Source organism: Gracilinanus agilis, chromosome 5 (genome assembly GCF_016433145.1).
Source record: "Gracilinanus agilis isolate LMUSP501 chromosome 5, AgileGrace, whole genome shotgun sequence".
NCBI lineage: Eukaryota > Metazoa > Chordata > Mammalia > Didelphimorphia > Didelphidae > Gracilinanus > Gracilinanus agilis.
In genome coordinates, this window is record NC_058134.1 from 281,861,755 (window position 1) to 281,883,249 (window position 21,495).

The 21,495-nt window shown below is 50.5% G+C and overlaps 2 protein-coding genes across 4 annotated transcripts in view; one reads left to right on the plus strand and one right to left on the minus strand.

Moving 5' to 3' along the window:
• Nucleotides 1-4,866: 4,866 nt before the first annotated feature.
• Nucleotides 4,867-17,812, plus strand: DCTN2 (dynactin subunit 2). Of its 3 annotated transcripts, XM_044679495.1 has the most exons (15): nt 4,867-5,109; nt 6,999-7,067; nt 13,344-13,349; nt 15,185-15,281; nt 15,380-15,441; nt 15,593-15,691; nt 15,779-15,939; nt 16,075-16,225; nt 16,334-16,399; nt 16,617-16,655; nt 16,733-16,810; nt 16,900-16,971; nt 17,050-17,152; nt 17,229-17,320; nt 17,497-17,812. In XM_044679495.1, the coding sequence occupies exons 1-15, from the start codon at nt 5,074-5,076 to the stop codon at nt 17,581-17,583; spliced, it is 1,218 nt and encodes a 405-aa protein (XP_044535430.1). In that variant the 5' UTR covers nt 4,867-5,073; the 3' UTR covers nt 17,584-17,812. The 3 variants fall into 3 exon arrangements, with proteins under 3 accessions (XP_044535430.1, XP_044535432.1, XP_044535431.1); XM_044679497.1 differs by lacking the exon at nt 13,344-13,349 and having other exon boundaries at nt 6,999-7,082; XM_044679496.1 differs by lacking the exon at nt 13,344-13,349.
• A 57-nt stretch (nt 17,813-17,869) lies between these two features.
• The window catches only part of MBD6 (methyl-CpG binding domain protein 6), a 23,875-nt gene continuing 20,249 nt past the window's right edge, over nt 17,870-21,495 (minus strand). Inside the window, exons 3-10 of the mRNA XM_044679220.1 lie at nt 20,956-21,492; nt 20,198-20,847; nt 19,961-20,114; nt 19,692-19,861; nt 19,194-19,604; nt 19,061-19,113; nt 18,866-18,926; nt 17,870-18,794 (exon numbers count right to left, since the gene is read on the minus strand). Of these exons, the coding sequence (XP_044535155.1) occupies nt 18,720-18,794; nt 18,866-18,926; nt 19,061-19,113; nt 19,194-19,604; nt 19,692-19,861; nt 19,961-20,114; nt 20,198-20,847; nt 20,956-21,492 (2,111 nt within the window). The 3' untranslated portion in view covers nt 17,870-18,719. The remainder of the gene's footprint in view (nt 18,795-18,865; nt 18,927-19,060; nt 19,114-19,193; nt 19,605-19,691; nt 19,862-19,960; nt 20,115-20,197; nt 20,848-20,955; nt 21,493-21,495) is intronic.

Consider the following 21,495-nt stretch of genomic DNA (forward strand, 5'->3'; position numbering starts at 1 on the left):
ATAGAGGTGATAATGGGCATCCTTGTTTTACTCCTGATCTTATTGGGAAGGCTTCTAATTTATCCCCATTGCATATGATGTTTGTTGATGGTTTTAGGTATATACTGTTTATTATTTTTAGGAAAGGTCCTTCTATTCCTATACTTTTCAGTGTTTTCAATAGGAATGGATGCTGTATTTTGTCAAAGGCTTTTTCAGCATCTATTGAGATGATCATGTGATTTTTGTTTGTTAGACTATTGATATGGTCAATTATGTGGATGGTTTTCCTAATGTTGAACCATCCTTGCATTCCTGGTATAAATCCCACCTGGTCATGGTGGATGACCTTCGTAATTACTTGCTGGAGTCTCTTTGCTAATATTCTATTTAAGATTTTTGCATCTATGTTCATTAGGGAGATTGGTCTATAGTTTTCTTTCTCTGTTTTTGGTCTACCTGGCTTTGGAATCAGTACCATATTTGTGTCATAAAAGGAATTTGGTAGGACTCCTTCTTTGCTTATCATATCAAATAATTTGTATAGTATTGGGATTAGTTGCTCTTTGAATGTCTGATAGAATTCACTTGTGAATCCATCAGGTCCTGGTGATTTTTTCTTAGGGAGTTCTTTAATGGCTTGTTCAATTTCTATTTCTGATATGGGATTATTTAGGTATTCTATTTCTTCTGCTGTTAATCTAGGCAGTTTATATTTTTGTAAATATTCATCCATATCTCCTAAATTGTTATATTTGTTGCCATATAATTGGGCAAAATAGTTCCTAATGATTGCCTTAATTTCCCCTTCATTAGAGGTGAGGTCTCCCTTTTCATCTCTTATACTGTCAATTTGGTTTTCTTCTTTCCTTTTTCTTATTAGATTGACTAGTACTTTGTCTATTTTATCTGTTTTTTCAAAGTACCAGCTTCTAGTCTTATTTATTAATTCAATAGTTCTTTTACTTTTGATTTTATTAATTTCTCCCTTAATTTTTAGTATTTCTAATTTAGTTTTCATCTGGGGATTTTTGATTTGCTCACTTTCTAAGATCTAAATATTCCTCTTTCAGATCTAGATAAATCAAACCAAAAAATAAATAAGAAAGAGGTAAGAGAGATGAATGAAGTCCTAGGAAAATTAGATCTAATTGATATGTGGAGAAAAATAAATAGGGACAAAAAGGAATACACCTTCTTTTCAGCTGCACATGGTACATTTACAAAGATTGACCATGTAATAGGGCATAGAATCATGGCAAACAAATGCAAAAGAGCAGATATAATAAATGTAACCTTCTCAGATCATAATGCGATAAAAATAATAATCAGTAAGGGCACCTGGACAGGCAAGTCAAAAACCAATTGGAAATTAAACAATATGATTCTCCAAAACCAATTTGTCAAAGAAGAAATCATAGAAACAATCAACAATTTCATTGAAGAGAATGACAATGATGAGACATCCTACCAAACTATGTGGGATGCAGCCAAGGCAGTACTCAGGGGGAAATTTATATCCTTGAGTGCATATATTAACAAATTAAGGAGGGCAGAGATTAACGAATTGGGCATGCAACTCAAAAAATTAGAAAGCGAACAAATGCATATATTCTTTATCTGCATCATCAATCAATCTGTCAATAAAAATTTATTAATTGACTACTAGTTGCCAATCACTGTGCTAGGATCTATGGATAGGAGAAGAGGCAAAAGACAGCCCCTGCCTTCAAGGAGCTTAAAATCTAATGGGGGAAACAACACACAAATAAATACATACAAAGCAAACTATATACAGGATAAATAGGAAATAATCAACGAAAGAAGGCACTGGAATGAAGAGGGTTGGAGGCTTCCTGTAGATAATAGAGTTGTATGAAACTACCTGGGCCCCATATGATCACTGTCATGTTAGGATCTGGATATAGAGCCAGAAGACTGACCAGTTTAAATCTCAGCTTCACTACTTTAAAAAAATTTTTTTAATTACTTTTTTTTTTCAATTAAGCACAAATTTTCTCTCCTTCCCACCTCTTCATACTGGGGAGAGCCTTGTAATAACTATAAATAGTAAAGCAAAACAAATTTCCATATTGATACACCCAATATGTCTTTCTTTTTGCAATAGTGAGTTACCTCTCCGTCAGAAGGTAGGTAAGATACTTTCCCATCAGTACTCTGAAATCATAGTTGGACACTGTGTTGGTAAGAGTTAAGGCTTTCATAATTGTGTTTTAAAAGAATTTAAATAATGAAAATATATCTCTCCATTCTACCCACCCCACCCCCCAAATACATACTCAGTGAAAAAGAAAAACAAAACCTTTATAATAATTTCTTGTCAAATGAAACAAATTCCAGCATTGAGTATTTCACACACACACACACACACACACACACACACACACAAAGTCTCAATCTGTACTCTGAGGCTATCATCTTTCTATTAGGAGGCAGGTAGCATGTTTTATCATGATTATCAAAATGATTGGTCATTTCATTGATTAGAATTTTTAAGCCTTTCTTTTTTAATAGCCCATATATTCTGTCTTAGAATTAATACTGTGTATTGATTCCAAAGCAGGAGAGAAGTAAAGGCTAGGCAATGAGAGTTAAGTAATTTGCTCAGGGTCCCACAGCTAGGAAGTATCTGAGGCCACTTTTGAACCCAGGATCTTCCATCTCTGGGCCTAGCTCTCTATCTACTGAACCACCCTGCTGTCCCCAGAATTCTCAAGTTCTTCAAAGTTATTTGTCCTCAGAATATTGTTGCTGAAAAATTGGAAAATGAGGGGATGCCCTTCGATTGGGGGAATGGCTGAACAAATTGTTGTATCTGTTGGTGATGGAATACTATTGTGCTAAAAGGAATAATGAACTGGGGGAATTCCATGTGAACTGGAATGACTTCCAGGAATTGATGCAGAGTGAAAGGAGCAGAACCAGAAGAACATACAGAGACTGATACACTGAAACACAATCTAATGTAATAGACTTCTCTACTAGCAGCAATGCAATGATCCAGGACAATTCTGAGGGAGTAAGAACGCTATCCACATCCAGAGAAAGAACTGTGGGAGTAGAAACACAGAAGAAAAACAACTGCTTGATCACATGGTTCAATGGGAATATGATTGGGGATGCAGACTCTAAACGATCATCTTAGTGCTAATTTTAATAATATGGAAATGGGTCTTGATCAATGACACATGTAAAACCCAGTGGAATTGCTCGTTGGATATAGAAGGGGGTGGGAGGAAAAGAGGGAAAGAACATGATTCATGTAAACAGGAAAAAATATTCTAAATTAATTAAATAAACTTTTTTTAAAAAGAACATTGTTGCTATATAAATTCTTCTTCTGGTTCTGCTCCCTTTACTATTCATCAGTTCAAACAAGTCTTCCTAGATTTCTCTGAAGTTATCCTCTTCATCATTTCAGCACAATAGCATTATCATATTCACATCCTTATTGTTTATTGAGCCATTTCCCAAATGACAGATACCCCCTTAGTTTCCAGTTCTTTGCCACCACAAAAAGACTACTTACTACTCGTGTGTGTGTCACTGGGTGATTCAATTAACCTATCCAAACCAATTTCCTCCTATGTAACAGGGTTTAGATAAAACAGTTATAATAACAAATATGTATTGTCAAGTGAAACAAATTCCAACACTAAAAAAACGTCTCAATCTGCACTCTGAGCCCTTCACCTCTCTGTTATTGTTGTGAGGTATAATGGTGAACCCCTGGGTTCGGGAAGGATACCTTTTGCAAGAATGCAAAACTCTGAAACTTAGCTTAAAAGTAAAAAGAGAGATTTATTAGTAATTTAGAATTATTGGCCAACAAGACAGTATGAGTGGAACAACCCTGGGGGGTTGCTCCCAGAATGCTTCAGTTCAGGGGTTTTTACATTCTTTACAACAGTGAGTACCTGGGACTGTGTCACTGTGTGGACGTAACTCTAGAGTGGTAAACACTCAGGCATTCAGTGGGGTGTTTGGTTGGGGTCTGCCTGGAGACCCTCATAGTTTAGGGGACAGATGGATGCCTGAGATACAGCCCAATGGTATCAAGGTGTAGCCTGGAGGTGCATCTCTATATCCATCTCAAACTAAAGGAGGATTCAAAGATGATAATAATCTCATGGTCTTGTAGAAGTTATCAGATGTTCTTGGGTAAGGAGTCACATGGACAGAAAGAAGCAAGGAAATTTCCCTGTTTACAGTTTGCCTGGGTTAAGGGGTACAATGCCCATGCCATTATGAGATTGGTAGCATGCTTACTAGATTGGAAGTATTTAATCTGAAGGAGTTTTTAAAAATAACTTTCAACATAATGGGTTTCCTTAATAATCTTATTTTATTCATTTAATAACATTATTCTGAGGAGAACTTCATAGATTTCACTTGATTTAATTCTAGTGCCTTCCTTCTGAAATTGTTTTCAGTTTATCCTGTATATATTCTGTTTGCACGTAGTTGATTGGAGTTGTCACTGTCACTGCCTTGATTGGGAGCTACTAGGAAGCAGAGACTGTTTTTGTCTTTGTTTCCATCCCAGGGTGGAACTCTGGAGGCACATAGTAGGAGCTTAAGAAATGCCACTTGGGTTGAGCAGACTGACAAAAAAAGGAGTCTGTTTTAGGTAAAGAAGCAGGGTTCTAGGCTAATAACCCCTGGATGGGATGATCTCCACAGTGCCTACTTGCTTTACATCCACGAGACAAGAAACCTTTCGTCAATCTCTGACTACACTTCCCACAATCCTAGTCGACACTTTCTTCCCATTACCTCATCTCCCTGCCTCGTTTTCGCCCTCCCCTACATCATAGTTAGGGGCGGGAGAAGCGGCTGAGAGCCCTCAGTTCTCGCGAGTTTGGCTTCTCCCTCTCTCAACTCCACCGACTGCCGGCCATCCTTTCGCGAGACTTGGTACCCCTCCGCCGCCCTGGCCGGTGCAGTCGCTTAAGCCCCGGACCGGGACTCCGACCGGCTTCTTCCGCGGCCAGAGCTCGAGCTTCGGCTCCGGCCCCGCCGAGGCCCCGGACCTCCCCTGCCCTGTCTTCCCTGCCCTTCTCTGCCACTGTCATGGCGGACCCCAAATACGCCGACCTGCCCGGCATTGTGAGTAGAGGGCCCGGACAGCCCCCGCCCCGCGGCCCCCGCCGGCCCCTCCCTGGCAGTGCGGCTTCTCGGCTCGCGCTAGGGCTGCCCCTCCCCGCCTGGCCCCCCGCACCTAGCCCCTCCCCACCTCCACCCCTGCAGGCCCAGCCCGGGGTTCAGCGACCCGAGGGCGAGTCCGAGACCTTTCTGACTCAGCCTGACTGCGCTACCTGGGCCATATCACCGAACCCCTCGGGCCTGCCGCCGCCAAACGGACTTAGGCCACCCCTTTGCGGCAAACCTGCGCTTCTGCCCCCTCTCCACCCTTCCCACGAGCCGCCTCCTCATAGCGTCTCAGTCCGGGGGCCCGGAGCTTTTCCTTTCAGTAGTTGGGTGGCCCAGTTTCTCTATAATTTGCTTCCTGGGTGATCCTAGGTGTTTGGACAGTGTACTTAAAAACATCCCGAAAGGGCAGCCATAGGCTTCACTGCACAGAAAATATGGAGATAGACTGCCTTAAAACCTCTTAACCCATTCAAGAATTTGGTTCTTTTCTGCTGTCAGATCTTCCTCCTCTGTCTCCACCCACCTCTGGGGCATTGTAGTCCTCTTGAGAATTCTTGGGCCTCTTCCTCCTCCTCTTTCTTATTTTTTCAATTAACAAGCGTTTATTTTTCTCTCCCTCCCTCCGTGGAAGGGGGAGGGGGGAACCACCCTTATAAGCATAATGCTTATTTTTAACGAGGTTGTTGCCTTTTTTTCCTTTTCCAGTGACTGGTTTGGAGGGGCAGAATAGATGCTTGATATTGTTTTTTAACAACGATGAAACAGAAAAAATAAATATTAATAGTCAAGCAAAACAGATTTCTACATTAGCCTCATCCAAAAAACATTTACCTCATTCTTCATCTCCAGGCCATCATCTCTTTCAGGAAATGAGTAGCACAGTTACTATTCTTTGGAATCTTGGCTGGTTATTGCATTGATCAGTTTTAAAATCTTTCAAGATGGTTTCTCTTTACAGAGTATTATTTTTATTGTATAAATTATTCCCTACTTCTTTTGAAAACTTTCACCTTTCTTTTGTTTACTCCCCTTCTTTTGGAATGCTCTCTTCTATGCTGCCACCAATTCTGTGCCTTTCACCCACTTCCAATTTATACCTCTCCTGTCCACTTCTCAATTTGACATCACTTGGTCCCTTCCCCTTGACTCTTGTTACCATCCAAGAATGTTTCCTATCTTCCCATTCGCATTTCCATTGTCTTCTACCCCTCCTAGACTATCCTGGCCACTTCCTACTTCCTACTTCTTCACCACCACCACACACTCCTTAGTCCTCCTCTACCTTGTATTTCACCAAACCAAGCAAATACTGACTATACAGCCTTTGGCATTTGCCTTATCAACCATAACCTGTGCCCCTTACTGCATATTTCTACTTTTACCAGAGACTTTAGGTTGACTAAAGGTGGATATGAGGTTGGAGCCACAGAACTGTTTTCAGATTAAATTTAGAACATTTCATCTAAAGCTCCAAAAACTGCCATCCTTATAGATACATTTGACATACCCCCTTATTTGTGTTAGATTTGCTATTATCCATATCAGCACTAGTGAAGTGAAAAGACTGTTAAGATCCCTATCTTTGCAGATTAGCAAAAAGTATAGTGTATGACTCTCATTTGAATGCAGTGTCTTTGTCATAACTCACATTCAGCTTCTGTCTGTGTTTTCAGTTGCTTCAGCCACTGTGATGGTTCCCTGGGCTGGGTGAAAGATAAGGGCAGGCGAGCAGGCAGGTGATCTGGGAATCATCCTGTCTTCTCTGCTAGCCAAGATAAGTGGAGTAGGGAAACAGAGTTGGTGGGTACTTTGTCATGTGGTGGTTTGGTCACTTCTATCTGCAGGCCAGAAATGAACCAGATGTTTATGAGACCAGCGACCTTCCTGAGGACGACCAAGCAGAGTTTGATTCGGTAAGACAACGTATTGCTCCACAACTCCTTTGGTGCCCTTCCCCCAGCCTATCTCAGCCCGTTCCCTAATAAGCCAACCCAAAGGTTGATATGCCAGCCTCACTTCTTGGGTATTTTAAACTATTGGTCATTACAAAGGAATTAGGCTCAATGTTGAACTTGGGGCATCAGGGAGAAATGCCAAGACAGAGTTAGTGCAAGACTCTGATCTTGAGTTCAGCTGGTAAAGTCTGAGCAAAATAACTGATGTCAGGAAAAACTCATGACTCCTGGGACCCAAATATTATTTAAAAACAAACATGAAGTCTGAGGAGCTATAAACTCCCTGAGCTTGAATCATGGCCGCCTCAGAAAATACTTCATTCAGTATTCATATTTCCTGAGGGCTGATTACCTACCTGGTACAGAGCTTCATGGAGTGGAGACAGGGTTGTGGTTTGGAGCTTTTTACAAAGATTGGGGAAAGATTGTGGAGGAATTGATTCACTTCCTTTAGCAAAGAAAAGATGCTTTGAAATACCTTCAGATCTAGGAAGATATCCAAAGAAGAGAGATGGTATGGGAAAACTGTGGGCAGGTGTCCCCTGTATGAGAGAGCTTTGGATAGTACAGATGGAAGAGATAAAGTCCTTCCCTTCAAGGGCTGCAACCCCCTTACCTTCAAGCTAATAGAAGAAATAAGTTGTACCCGGAGTATATAAGGCATACAGACAAATACAAATTAAATGGTATAAACTGTGTATGAGGTGAATAGTGTCTGATCAGTATGCCTTGCCAGGGCAAACATCAGTGCCCTGAGAGGGCTGTGGCACAGCCGGCAATCTCCTGGCCACTTATAAAGCTTGTTCTGCCCCTCAGAAGGGTGGGTAGGACTAACTTTTCTCTAGCTCCCAAAAAAGAAACAGGTTGTTTCCTGCCCTTTGGTTTAGGGATATCTTTAAGCAGCATGTTTAATTTTGTATATTAACATTTATTATATGTTTCTGGTATTCCCACAATGGCCTGGGCTAGGGTGATGTCTGAACAAAGACAGCATGGCTGACCATCCTCAGGAGGCAGGCTCCATATATACATGTATGAATCTTTTGGCTGTGTCTGGGAGTTCTCTGGTCAGTTGGATGCTGGCTAATGATGTGTGGCTTGGCATACTCACTTGTTCCTTGTTTGGCTCCCCCCACATGGCAGTAGTGCCTGATTTGCAAACAGACCTTCTCTTCTACCCCACCCCACCTTTTGTGGTGTGTGTGTCTCTTGTGGCATCTCTCTCTCTAGCTGCTCGCATGCCATGTCCCAAAGGTGCAGTCATACGGAGATGGATGTAATGTGGTGCAGTTGTCCAAAGAGTAATGTGTGAGTGTGGCTGAGGCATCTTTGGTTGCTCGTGAGCTATTTTTACCTGTCACTATAATGGCTATTCTTAAAGGTCCTTCTCCAGATTAGTCATCTCTCTCCTCCTGAAAGGTCATAAGTGGGAGGTGCCAAGCACATATCATAATGCCACAGTTCAGGAATTCTGCTCAGTTTCAGCCCTGGCCGGTCTAGACTCTAGAAGAAATGTCAAGTTACAGAGAGATCCTGAAAGGGTCTCTGCTGCTGACCAGCAGGGGCAGGTATTTATTTAGAGGAACTCTGCCCAGATGAAAAATAAATGGTGGTTTTTCTTCTGAAGTGTTCCTAATGTCTGAGGAAGGTTTCCCTTAATGATAGATCATCAAATTCAGGTAATGTCCCTAGCAAAGGTAATGTCTCACCAGCTTTGGAATAGTCTTAATGGGATGTTAACTTACTGGAAGAAGAGGGCCAAAAGGATGTCCATTCCAGACCAGCTGCTTCTCCAGAACCCTGATAGAACCTAAGTGGGTGTTTGATTTATTCCAAAGCAGGAGTGCTTTTTTTAAGGCTCCCATAATCTCTCATGGCAAATAGGAAAGATAAGCCAAGGTTTTTATTTTTCTGGACCCTTTGTTCAGTACACCAGTGCTAAGGAGCAGAAGTGATGACATAAGCTTAGTTGCTTTCCCTCAACATCTCTTTTAGTGATTCCAGCACTAGAGAAATGAGTGTGCCTTCAGCCACTTTAGGAGTAGCCAAGGCTTTATATATTTTCTAACAGGAAGCTAATGCATCTGGCTGCACTTTGTCCCTTTGGGCCCTGGAAAGACAGTTTGAGAAGTAAGCTGAGTAATGGCTCTTCTGTTGTTCTTAATTCTGATTGAAATTTGTAACTTGAGATGTGTATGAATTAAAACTTCAGGATCTTGGTTTCTTTGCTATCCACACTTCTACCAGCATGCCCATCTTCTTGAAGGGAATGAGAGAAAGGTGCATACCACTATGAGGATTCAACCCTGAGCCTCTCACGTATCTTCATACAAAGCCCTCCCCCCAAGCCCCCAATGATAGCATTCTCTGCCTTGATCTCCAGACTTTTGATTGAAGGAACAGTGAAGTAGCTTTAGCATGGATAACACCAATATGATAATCTCTCTTCCCATTTCTTCATTGTGAGAGAAAACTTGTCTGGCTCAGTAATCTTAAATTAGACATGGTGGCTTAAAAAAAATTATATATATATATACACACACACACACACACACACATATCCTAAAGTTTTTGCTACTTCACTGTTATACTTGTAAATGTTGCTGTCCTCAGAATGCCATTAGGGGAAAGGTTTGTTTATACGAATGACCCTCGGTTCCTTACTTATTATTTTCATTATTATTATATTCCTTACTTATTACTAAAGCAACTTGAACAAGAAAAGATATTCCAAGGGCAGGTAGGTGGCTCAGTGGGTAGAGAGTCAGGCCTGGAGACTGGATATGTTGGGTTCAAATATGATTTAGACATTTCTTAGATAACCCCGGGCAAGTCATTTAATCTCTGTTGCCTAGTCCTTACCACTCTTCTGCTTTGGAACTGATTCTTTGTATCAATTCTAAGACAGAAGGTAAGAGTTTAAAAAAAAAAAGGTATTCCAACAGAAATGAACCTAAAGAGTGATGGATCAACTAAAGGGCCTACACCTGACCTAGCCATATCCCCCCCTCACACTGCAAGTTGTCCTTTGCTGCTCTCTATACACAAGTTTAGTTTTCTCAGGCCAGGTTGTAGGGAAATTAGGAGATAGGCTGGTTTTTTGGTAGGCTTTAAAAAAAAATCAAGATAATCCCTAAAGGTGATTTAGGTGATCTTCCTTGCTTGACCAGTCTATATTCAGCGTAAGGCTCTGAATTGTTCTAATTTGTGGTTTTGAAGCTACTAGAGCAGGGAAGCAAGGGGAACATTTTAACTAAGTGCACAGACCCTAACAGTCCCCAGTATCAGGTAATGGGAAAACCGGCTACCCCATTGCAAATTAACCAGTGCCCTGGGAGGCCTGGGGCACAGCAGGCACTCTCCAGGCTGCCTCTGCAGTTTCTTCAGCCCCTGAGTACAGGTAGAACAGACTTGTCTCAAGCCTGAAGAAGACCCAGCAGGCTCTCTCCCTTGCTTTGGTTTGGGGATATCAATAGAATATGCTGAATTGTGTTTATTAACTGTTGATGCACTTGAACTTATCTGAGTTTTTCCTAATGCTTTCCCCCTCCCTCCTCACCACCTTGCCTGGATACTAGTTTGCACAAGTAAGACCATTCAGTGCTTCTACTTTGCATGTTTTTTTGTTTTTCATCCTGCATGCCAGTGAACTCCCCTGTCCTTTTGTTGTCACTAATCATTTCAAATGCCAGTAAACACCTGATTGGGTGACACTGATGGCTGCCAGCCTCCTGTTTAAAGATGGTTAGTCAAGGTTTGGATATCTAACTCTAATTGGATTACTGTTGCCTTTTCCCTGTGTGAGCATCTTAAAAGAATCAAACTGTCAGGTGGCGGGTGGTACAGGGAGATAAAGACTTTGAAGGGGGCAGAAAATGGGCAAATGTCACACTTCTTCTCCCCAGGCTGGAGCAAGACCAATTGAAAGAGAAGAATAGTTTTGTTGATCAAGGTCATTTCATCTCAGGTGACTGTAGAGCAGGGGGCTCATGCCTCTTCCTGCAAGAAAGGAACAGCTACCAGGATTTTAAAATTTGTTTGTGTGAGAGACCAGCGGGAATCTTTTATTCCCCCAGGGGCTTTCTCTAGTTGCCCAGCACATTTTTTGGACTACCTCCTCTGAATGGAGGAACAGTTAGTGCGAACTCAACATTGCAAACTAATTTCAATATTAACCTAAGCAAACAGGAAGTTAAATCTGGGGTGTTGGAAGATAAAGGTGAGGGAGATTCCTATGTATTCTAAGACTGAGTATAAATGTCTTTTTTTTTTTTTTTAATCCATGATACATCTTCCTACATCACTAATTCCAGAAATAGTCTCCAGTGTTTAGAAGAATAAGTGATTTAGAATGAACTATTGTACCCTTCCTTTAGAATGGAGTTTGCTCTGATTTTATACAAGTAAATTAGGTTTTATTCTCCATCACTATCCATCAGGCAGCTACAATTTCTCTAGCTATTTCTTTGATATTATACCTAAGTCAGAGCAAAGGAAGAAGAGCTTTCATGGCCTCATATCCACCACCATCCCCAACCCCACCCCATCCTACCCCCACCCCCAGGATTTGTTTAGTCATTTGGCAAAATGGCTCTGGTAAGTTTAGAGATTGAATAGAATGAGTGAGGAAGAGAGTCAGATGAAAAAATGCTACATCAACTGTCCTGGCTGGCATCTTCGATTAGGATCTGAGACTTCAGGCAGGGTGACTGTGGTGTTTTGTGTTTCTTTGGTGATCAATACAACTCAGATAATGGGAATTATGTAGAAGATTCCATCCTCTGATATCATCCTAGAGACCTTGGTTTGAGAACTAATCTATCTCCAGTGGCAAGTTTTTTTGTGTCCCTTGCTGTTCATCCTTCCTTCATGGTTTGGATTTGGAATTGGGAGTCTATTCCCTGCTGACCATTTGCCTCTCTCCCTAAGCCAGCTTTATCTCTTTGGGACAGAGGTTGGGAAAGGCCTGGGCATTTGCATGTGAGCACCTCTGCAGGCTCTACGGAGGCTTTACCACTGAGTCCTCCCTCTATGCCTTCCAACTCAGACAGCAAAGCTGAAGGGAGCTCCAGGTCAGGCTAAAGGAGGAACCTAGCCTGGGCCAGAGATGGGCACTAGACAAAGGGACTTTGGGATAAGGTCAGGGTATAGCTGTGTGTGGGTACATGGAGGAGACTGAGATCCTAGACAACCCCTCCCTGGTGTATAGCCCTGTGCTCGTGCCCTGTGCAGCTGGGTCTGCCGCCTTGGAGCATCTTTTGGGATCTTCCTTTCCTGGAGATTCTGAACTCAGCACTGCCTTGGGATAGGAGCCATCTGTGGTGGCCCGGATTTACAGAAACCCCCCAGTGGATCTTGTTAACAAGGGAATTAAAGAATCAGGTTTTCTCCGTGGGTTTGGGAGCTGGATTTGAAGTCCTTTGCTTTATCTCCCTCTGCTAGCCCATCATAGTAAAACTAAGCTGGCTTATTCGGGGGACAAGAAGGTTATTTAGCAGTAACCAAATTTAGGGGCTCAAAGGGCTAGGAGAATGAGAAAAGGATTAGGGGTAGGGACTGTTTTACCCCTGCTGTGACAGGCAACAGCAGCAGCAATGAGTGTTGGACAGGTTCTTCCTGTTTCCTTTGCCAACTGCTGGCATTAGCTGTCTTGCCTAACCTCCACACTTGCTTTTCCCTTCCCTCACTAGGGCTGGCTGTGCCCTCCAAGCCTCAGAAGCCAGGGTAGTAGAGAAACTGAGGCCCTGGGCTAAGCTCTCCACTAGAGGCCTTTGGAATGGCCATAGCATTTCCTTCACCCCCTGCCATGTCTTCAGGGCCAATGTTTCCTCATTGATAAAAGTGAGGAGAAAACCCCTTCAGCTCTGAAGTGCTTGGATTCCTCATTTCCTTCTCATTGTCATTTCCTTAACCCATGTTAGTGGCTGATCACCTCTAACTTCTGGTGTTCTGTGGCTTTTCAGTCATTTCCCCGTTCACCTAAACTCTTGTTGCCTTAGTGGGGAGGGAGAGGGAGGGTCTCACTCTTGCCTGCCCTCTGAGTATTTGGGGGTCTTACTCACCTACAGTTCACTGTTACTGAGGTTTTGCTAGGCTCCCCTGGGCCCTGTGGTACAATAGGTTTGAAGTGCATGTAACAAGGTGCTAATAACAATTTTGTCTTTTTCCCCCCAATTTCCCAATCCTTTTCCTCTTAACCTCCTTTGACTTTCTCACCTCTGGGGAAACCGCCAGGAGCTGGTAAGAAGCCTGACCTTTTGTCTGCTTTTTTAACGGGTGTGCTGTCATGGGATGGGTGCTCTTCTGCCCTTTTGTCTCTTCCGAACTTCTCATCCTTCCACTCCCTGCCCCCAGTCATTCTACTGCCTTCCTACTCCTCTTGGACACTGGTCTAAGGGAGACCCTTTGATGTGAGGATAGGAACCTGGGACAGGAGGTAGAGACCCTCTGCACTGTTCTCCTGCCCCTTCTAGGTGTAACCATACTTAGGGAGACTCTGGATGTCCCTGAAGGCCTGTGCCCTAGAGCCATTGCCAGTGCTACTAAGGAGGGCCAGTGACCCAAGGCTGAGCACTGCAGGTGGATGTTCTATCTCGCAGCTCAGCTGTCCTAAGATTCAATTCTCTGAGGTTGGCTATTTTTATACAACCCCTTCCCTGCCTGGGGACTTGTCTCTCCTTGGACTGAAGGATTGTCACCCTTCAAAGTTAATTTTGTAAATAGTTTTTATCATCCCTGGCCTTGCTGATCAGGGTCCTGGCAGGGAAGAGAGGAGATTCAAGGGGGGCCAGGAGAGAAAGCCGTTCTCTCCATGCTCCACTTTCTCCTGGATGCTTCAGGAACTCTTAACTTCCCTTAAATTGAGTTCCTGCCCAGACACATGTTAATTAGCCATCACAGGCCAGGGTATGTGGTGCTTTGGCCCTGGCACCCTAGGGAGGACTGAAAAAGGATGCTTCTGATGCTCCTTTGCCTTTTTCCCGGTCCTGAGTTCTTGACCCCCATTCTCTGTCCATCGTAACTGCCCATGGCTTCCCCTGGAGAAGAGGTAAAGACAAAAGGTTACGTGTTTCTCTCCCCATTCCCCACCCCCACCCCCACCCCCATCTACTCCCTTTTTGTTTTGGTTTTCCATAAAGCTGCCACTAATGTTCTGGTTCCTCCTTTTACTAATCCTCAGGTATGGCAGGGTACAAGGTCAGGACTGTTTCTCCCAGCCCTCTCCTTCTTCTTTGGCCCATAAGAGCCCCCACCCCAGGCTCCCCCAACAAGACCAGTGACCTAACCCTGGCAGAGCCCTGCTGTGCTTTAGACATGGCTCGGGCCTCTAAGTGCCTGGGAGCAAACACTGGGACCCGGGGTGGAGATGGAGAATGGACACGTATGTGGGGCGACCGTTCTTCCATCTCTGGGGTTCAGACTGAGGCCCTCTCCTCATTCCATGGCTCCATCCACCCAAGGCCCCCGCTTTTCCCAGCACAGTCTGTCTGGGGAGCGAGTGAGGCTGTTCTAGAACTGTCTTCAGCCCCTGACGTAGGCTGGTGAGGCAGGACAGTTGCTGCAGCTTTTCTCCGGCTAGAACCCGAGGTCTCTGCTGCAGGGCAGGTTAGCCGAACGGTTTCCGCTTCTGTGTCATCCTTCCGCCTGACAGGTCCGGAGATGACCTCGGCCCCCAGATCCCAGGAAGCCTCCCTCCCGCCACGCTGGGCCGTAGCAGCGGCATTCAGATGCCTGCTCGGGCTTCTGCAGCCCAGTTGTGTTTCCAGTGGGCAGCTTTGGGGTGACACTGGGGGGCTATAAGGCACATCTAAAGATGGGCAGCCCTGCCAGCTGCGCAGCCTGCTGCTCAGAGTGGAGGACAGACTTGCTGTTGCCATGTGTCCCAGAGTCGGGACTGCCGTCCTGGGTCCCTCGTTTCCATAGAAATCTTATTCAGACTGACAGGAGAGGAGAATTCCTTCCCTGTCTGGGCTGAGCCAGGAGGACCATCGAAGTGAAGTAGAGGGGCAGCTGGTGTGGGGTTTGGGGGCCGGGCCGGGCCGGGCTTCCAGTACTCTAAAGGCCCATCTTTCCAGGAGGAGCTGACAAGTACGAGCGTGGAGCACATCATCGTCAACCCCAACGCCGCGTACGACAAGTTCAAAGACAAGAGAGTGGGGACCAAGGGACTCGGTGAGGCGGCCAGGCGGGGAGCAGCCTTTGGGCACCGGGAAATGGCTCTCGCCCCTCCCTGGAGGCGGCCTCGAGCTCTCCTCTCCCTTCCCACGCAGACTTTTCAGACCGGATTGGGAAAACCAGGAGGACGGGCTATGAATCGGGAGAGTTTGAAATGGTTTGTATGAGGGCGGAGATCTCTACAAGAGGGAGCTTGGGGTGTCCCTCCCTGGGCCAGGATTGGGCAGGACACCTACCCTGTGCTGGGGTCTGGCCAGCTCTGCCCCGAGGGCTACGCCGCCCCCCCACCCCCCATCCTTGCCCCACAGCTTGGAGAGGGCCTGGGGCTGAAGGAGACGCCCCAGCAGAAGTACCAGCGGCTGCTGCACGAGGTTCAAGAACTCACGACTGAGGTGGAGAAGATAAAGGTGAGGGCCAGAGTGCGAGGTCGGGGAGGAGAGGCCAGCCTGGCCCCCCACAAGCCCTCACGGCCCCCCTCATGGCCCCCCTCCCAGGCAACCGTGAAAGAGTCGGCCGCTGAGGAGAAGCTGACCCCGGTGGTGTTGGCCAAACAGCTGGCCGTCCTGAAGCAGCAGCTGGTCGCCTCCCACCTAGAGAAGCTGCTGGGACCCGATGCCGCCATCAACCTCACCGACCCCGACGGAGCTCTGGCCAAGTGGGTGCCCTGGCCTGGGGTGGCCTGGGGTGGGGTGGGGCAGCTCGGGGAGGGGGAGAGGGAAGGAGGAGGCCCCACAAGGGCTCCGGCTCACACACGAAGCCACTCGTCATCCGCCTTATGTCTCTGGCCTAGCCGTTTGCTGGTGCAACTGGAGGCGGCCAAGAGCAGCAAGGGGGGCGGGGCGGGGAGCAAGGGCCCCGCCGGGTGCCCCTCCAACAGCAGCCTCGTCACCTACGAGCTTCACTCCCGGCCTGAGCAGGACAAGTTCTCCCAGGCCGCCAAGGTGAGCGGCAACGAGTCTGGAGGCTCCGGATGGTCCATTTGGGAGAAGCGGGGGGGACGAGGCCTGGGGGGGTGGGGTGGGGGGGCTCTCACACCACCCTCACTGCAGGTCGCAGAGCTGGAGAAACGGCTGGCGGAGCTGGAAGCGACAGTCCGCTGTGACCAGGACCCTCAGGTCAGACCCTGCCAGGGCTCTTCCTGTGCCAGCTGGAGCCCTCTACAGTACTGTACTTGAACCCCAGGGGTGGGGGGTGGGGCAGATGAGGAAACTGAGGCACACAGCTAGTGAGCATCCGGATCTGGATTTGAATGTGGCTCTTCCTGACTCAGGAATGTGGGGGGGCTGAGCGGGAGTGGGGGCGCCGCACTCACTCTGCCCTCTTTCTCTCCAGAATCCTCTGGCTGCGGGTCTGCAGGGTTCCTGCCTCATGGTGAGCGGGGTGGGGGGCCGGGGTGGGGGGGCCGAGGAGGGGGACAGCCTGCTTTGATCTCTGCCCCTCATCCCCAGGAAACAGTGGAGCTTCTGCAGGCCAAGGTGAGCACCCTGGACCTTGCAGCTCTGGACCAGGTGGAAGCCCGGCTGCAGGTACTGGGCAGGGGCAGGAGGCGCAGGTGCGGGCACGGCTGGCGAGAGGCCTCGGCCTTCATGGTCCGCCTTGTCCTTTATGTCCCCAGAGCGTCCTGGGCAAAGTGAATGAGATCGCCAAGCACAAGGCTGCCGTGGAGGACGCTGACACCCAGAATAAGGTCAGGCCTGCAGGGTGCCCCACCCCCCACCCCCCAACAGGCGGCCTCAGCCCTGAGCCCCACCTCTTCTCCTTCCAGGTCCATCAGCTGTATGAGACAGTTCAGCGCTGGAGTCCCATTGCTGCAACACTGCCAGAGCTCGTGCAGCGCCTCGTTACCATCAAGCAGCTGCACGAGCAAGGTGGGGGGCCCGGCTGGGGCGCTGGGAGCTCTCTGGGGTGAGCCGGCCTGATCCCCTCCTTCATTTGTCATTGCAGCCATGCAGTTTGGCCAGCTCCTGACGCACCTGGACACCACACAGCAGATGATTGCCGGCTCCCTCAAGGACAACGCTGCCCTGCTGGCCCAGGTCTGTCTTCTGGGGCTCCCCGGGCTGCCCTCCCACTGGGCCGCCCTCTCCCTCTGGGCTGCCAGCCCTGGTCCGGCAGGCTGGAGGTGGCATTGATGTCCGCCGGGCGTCTTGGCTTCCTTCCTGGCTCCTCCTTCCTGCCTGAGCTGCCCCCCAGCTCTCGTCCTCTGTTGCAGGTGCGGACCACCATGCAGGAGAACCTGGCCATGGTGCAGGCAAACTTCGCCAGCATCAACGCTCGGATGAAGAATCTGGGGAAGTGAGCGGAGGTGGAGGGCTGGCCGGAGGCCTCGTGGGGCTCCCCTTCACTCTCAGCGCGGCTCCCCTCACTGCCCTGAGGAGGCCCCCTGCATGCGGGTGGGTAACCTTCCAGACCTGAAGCGCCGGGTCCAGGGTGGGCGCCTGTGGAGGCGGAGGCGGAGGGGCAGGGGCAGGGCCGGCCCCCAGGGGCTCACTGTAACTCTTCTGACCATTAAATTCTGCTGTGCCGTACTGAACGTGTGCGCTTTCGCGGACGTCCCCACCAAAGAAAAGAGCAGGACCCAGAGCCAGAGTTTCAAAATATTCTTATCTGTTAAATTAAGAGTGTCTCCCATAGAAAAGCAGTGGAGGCCCCACAGGGCGAGTACAAAACAGAATTAAAACTCCCGAAGGGTCTCGTCTTTACAAAAGAAAAGGCATGAGGCAGCCCCTGGACGGCTGGGCATGCTGGCCACTCCGGTCGGACTGCGTTGCATAATCCTCGCGTCAGTCAGCGTCATGACAACGTCTCTGAGCAGTTTCGGTGGGGAAAGGGGGCACTGTAGTGTGTGGGGGAGGGGAGGCCTCTCCCCCCCTCCCCAGAGGAACCTGGCTTACACCCTGAAATGAGGCTTCCGTGTGTTTCAGACCGTGGAGGGGAAGAGGGGGGTCTGTGCTTTGAGGCACCTGAGCCACAGGGATGGGCTGGGGCTGGAAGGAGCGATGCTTATTGCTTTGTGCCTTTCGCTGGGGAGGGGGCAGCAGCCAGCGGGGGCTCACAGGTTTGTAAACTGAGCCTGCTGGCTTGGGGGAGAGGGGCAGTGAAGTCCAATTAAATATAAAGTCATTTGTGCAAAAATAACTTAAGCAAATAAGACCTGGAGATGGGTTTGCTCCCCTTAGTACCGGGGCAGGGGTGGGGGGCCAAATGCCCCCCAGACCTCATCAGTGACATGGCTTTGGGGCGAAGTGAGCTTCTCTACCCCTGGAATGGCTCAGGACAAGATTTCGGGGGAAGGGAACACGTTTGTGCTTGGGGGCTGGGGGGAATGCGCAGCCCCCCTACCCACTGCTGTCCACAGGTACAGATGGTTAGCAGGGACTCCCGAGGCTCAGCTCCCCCCAGAGTGGGGATCGGGTCCGGCTCCAGCCACGGCTGCTACGGGGCCAATTTCCTCCTCTTGTTCTTGGCGGGACGGCCAGGACGGGGCCGGGGGGGCAGAGGGACAGTCACCTGCATGGGGATCGAGAAGTCAGCGGCGGCTGCCAAGGCGGCGACGGCCCCACTCCACGGCCCCCACTTACCCCAGCCATGTGGCTCTGCTCCAAAGCGACCTGTCGGGAGCCGCTGCTGGTTCGGGAGGGACTGCCAGAGGAAGAGGAGAGACGATGGTCAGTCCCTGGCAGAGCAGGCCGGGCTAATGCCCAGCCCGTGAGGTTCCCAAGAGGCATGGAGTGAAGTCGAGTCCCCAGGCAAAGGCTGGGAGGCAGAGCACTTACTTGTTCTTTCTCCTCCGACCCCGGCGAGACTTCCTAACTCCCCCGGGGGGCACCTGAAACAGTGGGGGGCCATCAGGGAGAAGGGCGCTTCCTGGCCCTCTCCGAGGTGCCCCCATCAGACCCCCGCACTCACCTTGAGCTCATCCGGCTGGGGCACGGGGATGGGCAGCTCTTTGGGCTCGGTCCCCCCTTCAGCCAGCTCCCCATTATGCTGCCAGTGGGGCCCTCGTGGGGACCGGTCCATCTGTCCATTGAAACCACCTCGGCCTCCCCACCTAAGGGCCAGGCGACCAGGCTCTCTCCGGCTGCCAGGCTTTCGGCCCCGGCCCGGCCTGGCTTCCCCATTGATGCCCCGAGTTCCCCCACCTCCCCGCCGACCCCGCTTTCCTGACCCCCTCCCAGCCAACAGCTCAGGAGCTGGGGGGTCAGAGAAACCCTGGGCTGGGGCTAAGGCACTGAGGGGGGGCCGGGCAGGCTCCGGTTCGACAGTTGGGCTAGGACTTTCGGGGGGCAGACAGGGAGCTTCTGGCTGCTCAGTGGGGAGCTGCAGGGCAAAAGAGAAAGGAGCCGTCAGCAGGACCCAGTGTGGCTGGCCGATGCCGGGCCCTGCCCTGCCAGGCCCCCAGCTCACCTGGAGACTCTGCAGCAGGCAGGTCAGGGGGCTGGAAGCCCCCGAGAGAGGTGGTGGGGCGCCTCCCCCAGGGAGGAGCTGGAGCCCAAGCTGGCCGGGGAAAAGAGGGCCCTGGGGGGCCAGCAAGCTGGGAAGGGGCCCAGGGCTGCTGGTCATCGAAGACAAGTCACCTGAGGAGGAGGAGGAGGAGGAGGAAGTCAGGGCCCACACCTTGGCAGAAGCACAGCCCTGCTGCCCCCCAACCCCAGCTCTGCCCCTCCCCCGCTCACCCAGCAGACTAGCGCCCAGCAGAGGGCCGAGGAGTGGGGGGGTTCTCCCTGAGGTGGTGGGGGCCTTGCCGAGAGAGGAGGCCCCGGGGTCAGTAGTTGCCGTGGTGACGCTGGAGGTAGGTGGTCCAGGTGGAGGGGTGCTCAGAACACAGGGCTGGGAAAAAAGAGAGGAGCCCCATGTGCCTCCTGGGGAGGGCCCCAGCCACGTGGTTGTGCCCCCCCCTTCCCCGGCCTCACCTGGGAGGGGCTCCCTGCAGGGGGGTCCAGGCTGGCAGCCAGCAGCGCAGAATTTAAAGCTATGAGGGCAGGAGGGGCCGAGAGGGGGGGGAAGAGAAGGGGGGGCAGGTCTCCCAGCCCCGGGAACGGCTCCCCACTCGGACCCCCGGCCACCTCCCCGGGGCCTTCCCCGTCCCCTGATGGGGGGCCCAAAGCCAGCAGGGGGAGAAGGGAGGCAAGGAGGTTGCCGGGAGGGGCCGGAGCCGGTGGGAGGAGGTCCGAGGGGGGCGGAGGGAGCAGGGAAGCCACCAACAGGGACGGGCCCTCGGGGTCGCCGGGGGCCAAGGGGGGGCCTGGGCCCCCGGGAGGAGGCAGGAAGGGCTCCGGGGGAGGTTGACCCCCGCCCCCGGCCAATACACCCAGCAAACTGTGGCTAAGCAAGGGAGGGGGCGGAGGCTGCCCCAGACTCAAGGGAAGGGGCAGGGCCCCGAGCAGTCCGGGAAAGCCTGCCCCGCCCAGGGCCAAACCCTGCTCTGGGCCGGGAAAGGGGAAGGCCTCCCCCCCGCTGAGGGAGGGGAGGGAGCAGGCAGGACCTATCCCTTCTGGGGTGCTTCGAAGGCCAGGGCTGGGGACCGGGGGGGCTTTGGTGGCGGCTGGAGGGGCGGGGGCACCTGAAAAAGAAGAAGGGGGGTCAGCGAAGGCAAAGGCGCAGCCCACCCGCTCCGCCCCGGCCCCAGACCCGGCCGACCCCGCGTGGGTACGGGCGCACATCCGTGTACCTGGCACGCTGCTGAGGCTGCCACTGCTAGTCCCGGGCAAGGAGGGCTGGATGGGGTGTATGGGCTGGGGGGGGCTCCCTGAGGAGAGGGGCAGGGGCGGGGGGAGGGCCGCGTCGGCCCCCGCAAGGTTAAAGCTTCCGTCGGAGGGGGCAGGGGTGGAGAGCCCCAGCAGGGACAGCACAGAAGGGAGGATCGGGGTCGCCGGTTCGGAGGGAGGAAAAGCCGGAGGGGCCGGGGCCCGAGGGCGGGCCCTCCGGGGGACCAAAGGTCCTCCCCCCTCAAGCAAGCGCAGGACCGTGGGCGGCCTGCGGGGGCGGCGCTGGGAGCGGGGGGAGGGCGGCTGGGGGGGCGGAGGAGGCGCCGGGGCGCGAAGCCTTCGGCCCTGTAAAGTGCTGGGGGGAGGCAGTGAGGGGCGCTGTGCCTTGGCTGCGGCGGAGAGCAGGCTGCTGGCGAGGAACGGGGGTGCCCCGGTCCCCTCCACCAGGGGACCCCCTCCCAAAGGCCCCAGGACCAAGGGCAAGGGCAGGTGCATAGAGGCTG

Coding starts and splice junctions, on each gene's coding strand:
- DCTN2 (XM_044679497.1), top strand. CDS start 5,074: ATGGCGGACCCCAAATACGCCGACCTGCCCGGCATT. Junction 15,940..16,074: donor CCCGACGGAGCTCTGGCCAA/GTGGGTGCCCTG, acceptor TCTCTGGCCTAG/CCGTTTGCTGGTGCAACTGG. Junction 17,153..17,228: donor CAAGCAGCTGCACGAGCAAG/GTGGGGGGCCCG, acceptor TTGTCATTGCAG/CCATGCAGTTTGGCCAGCTC.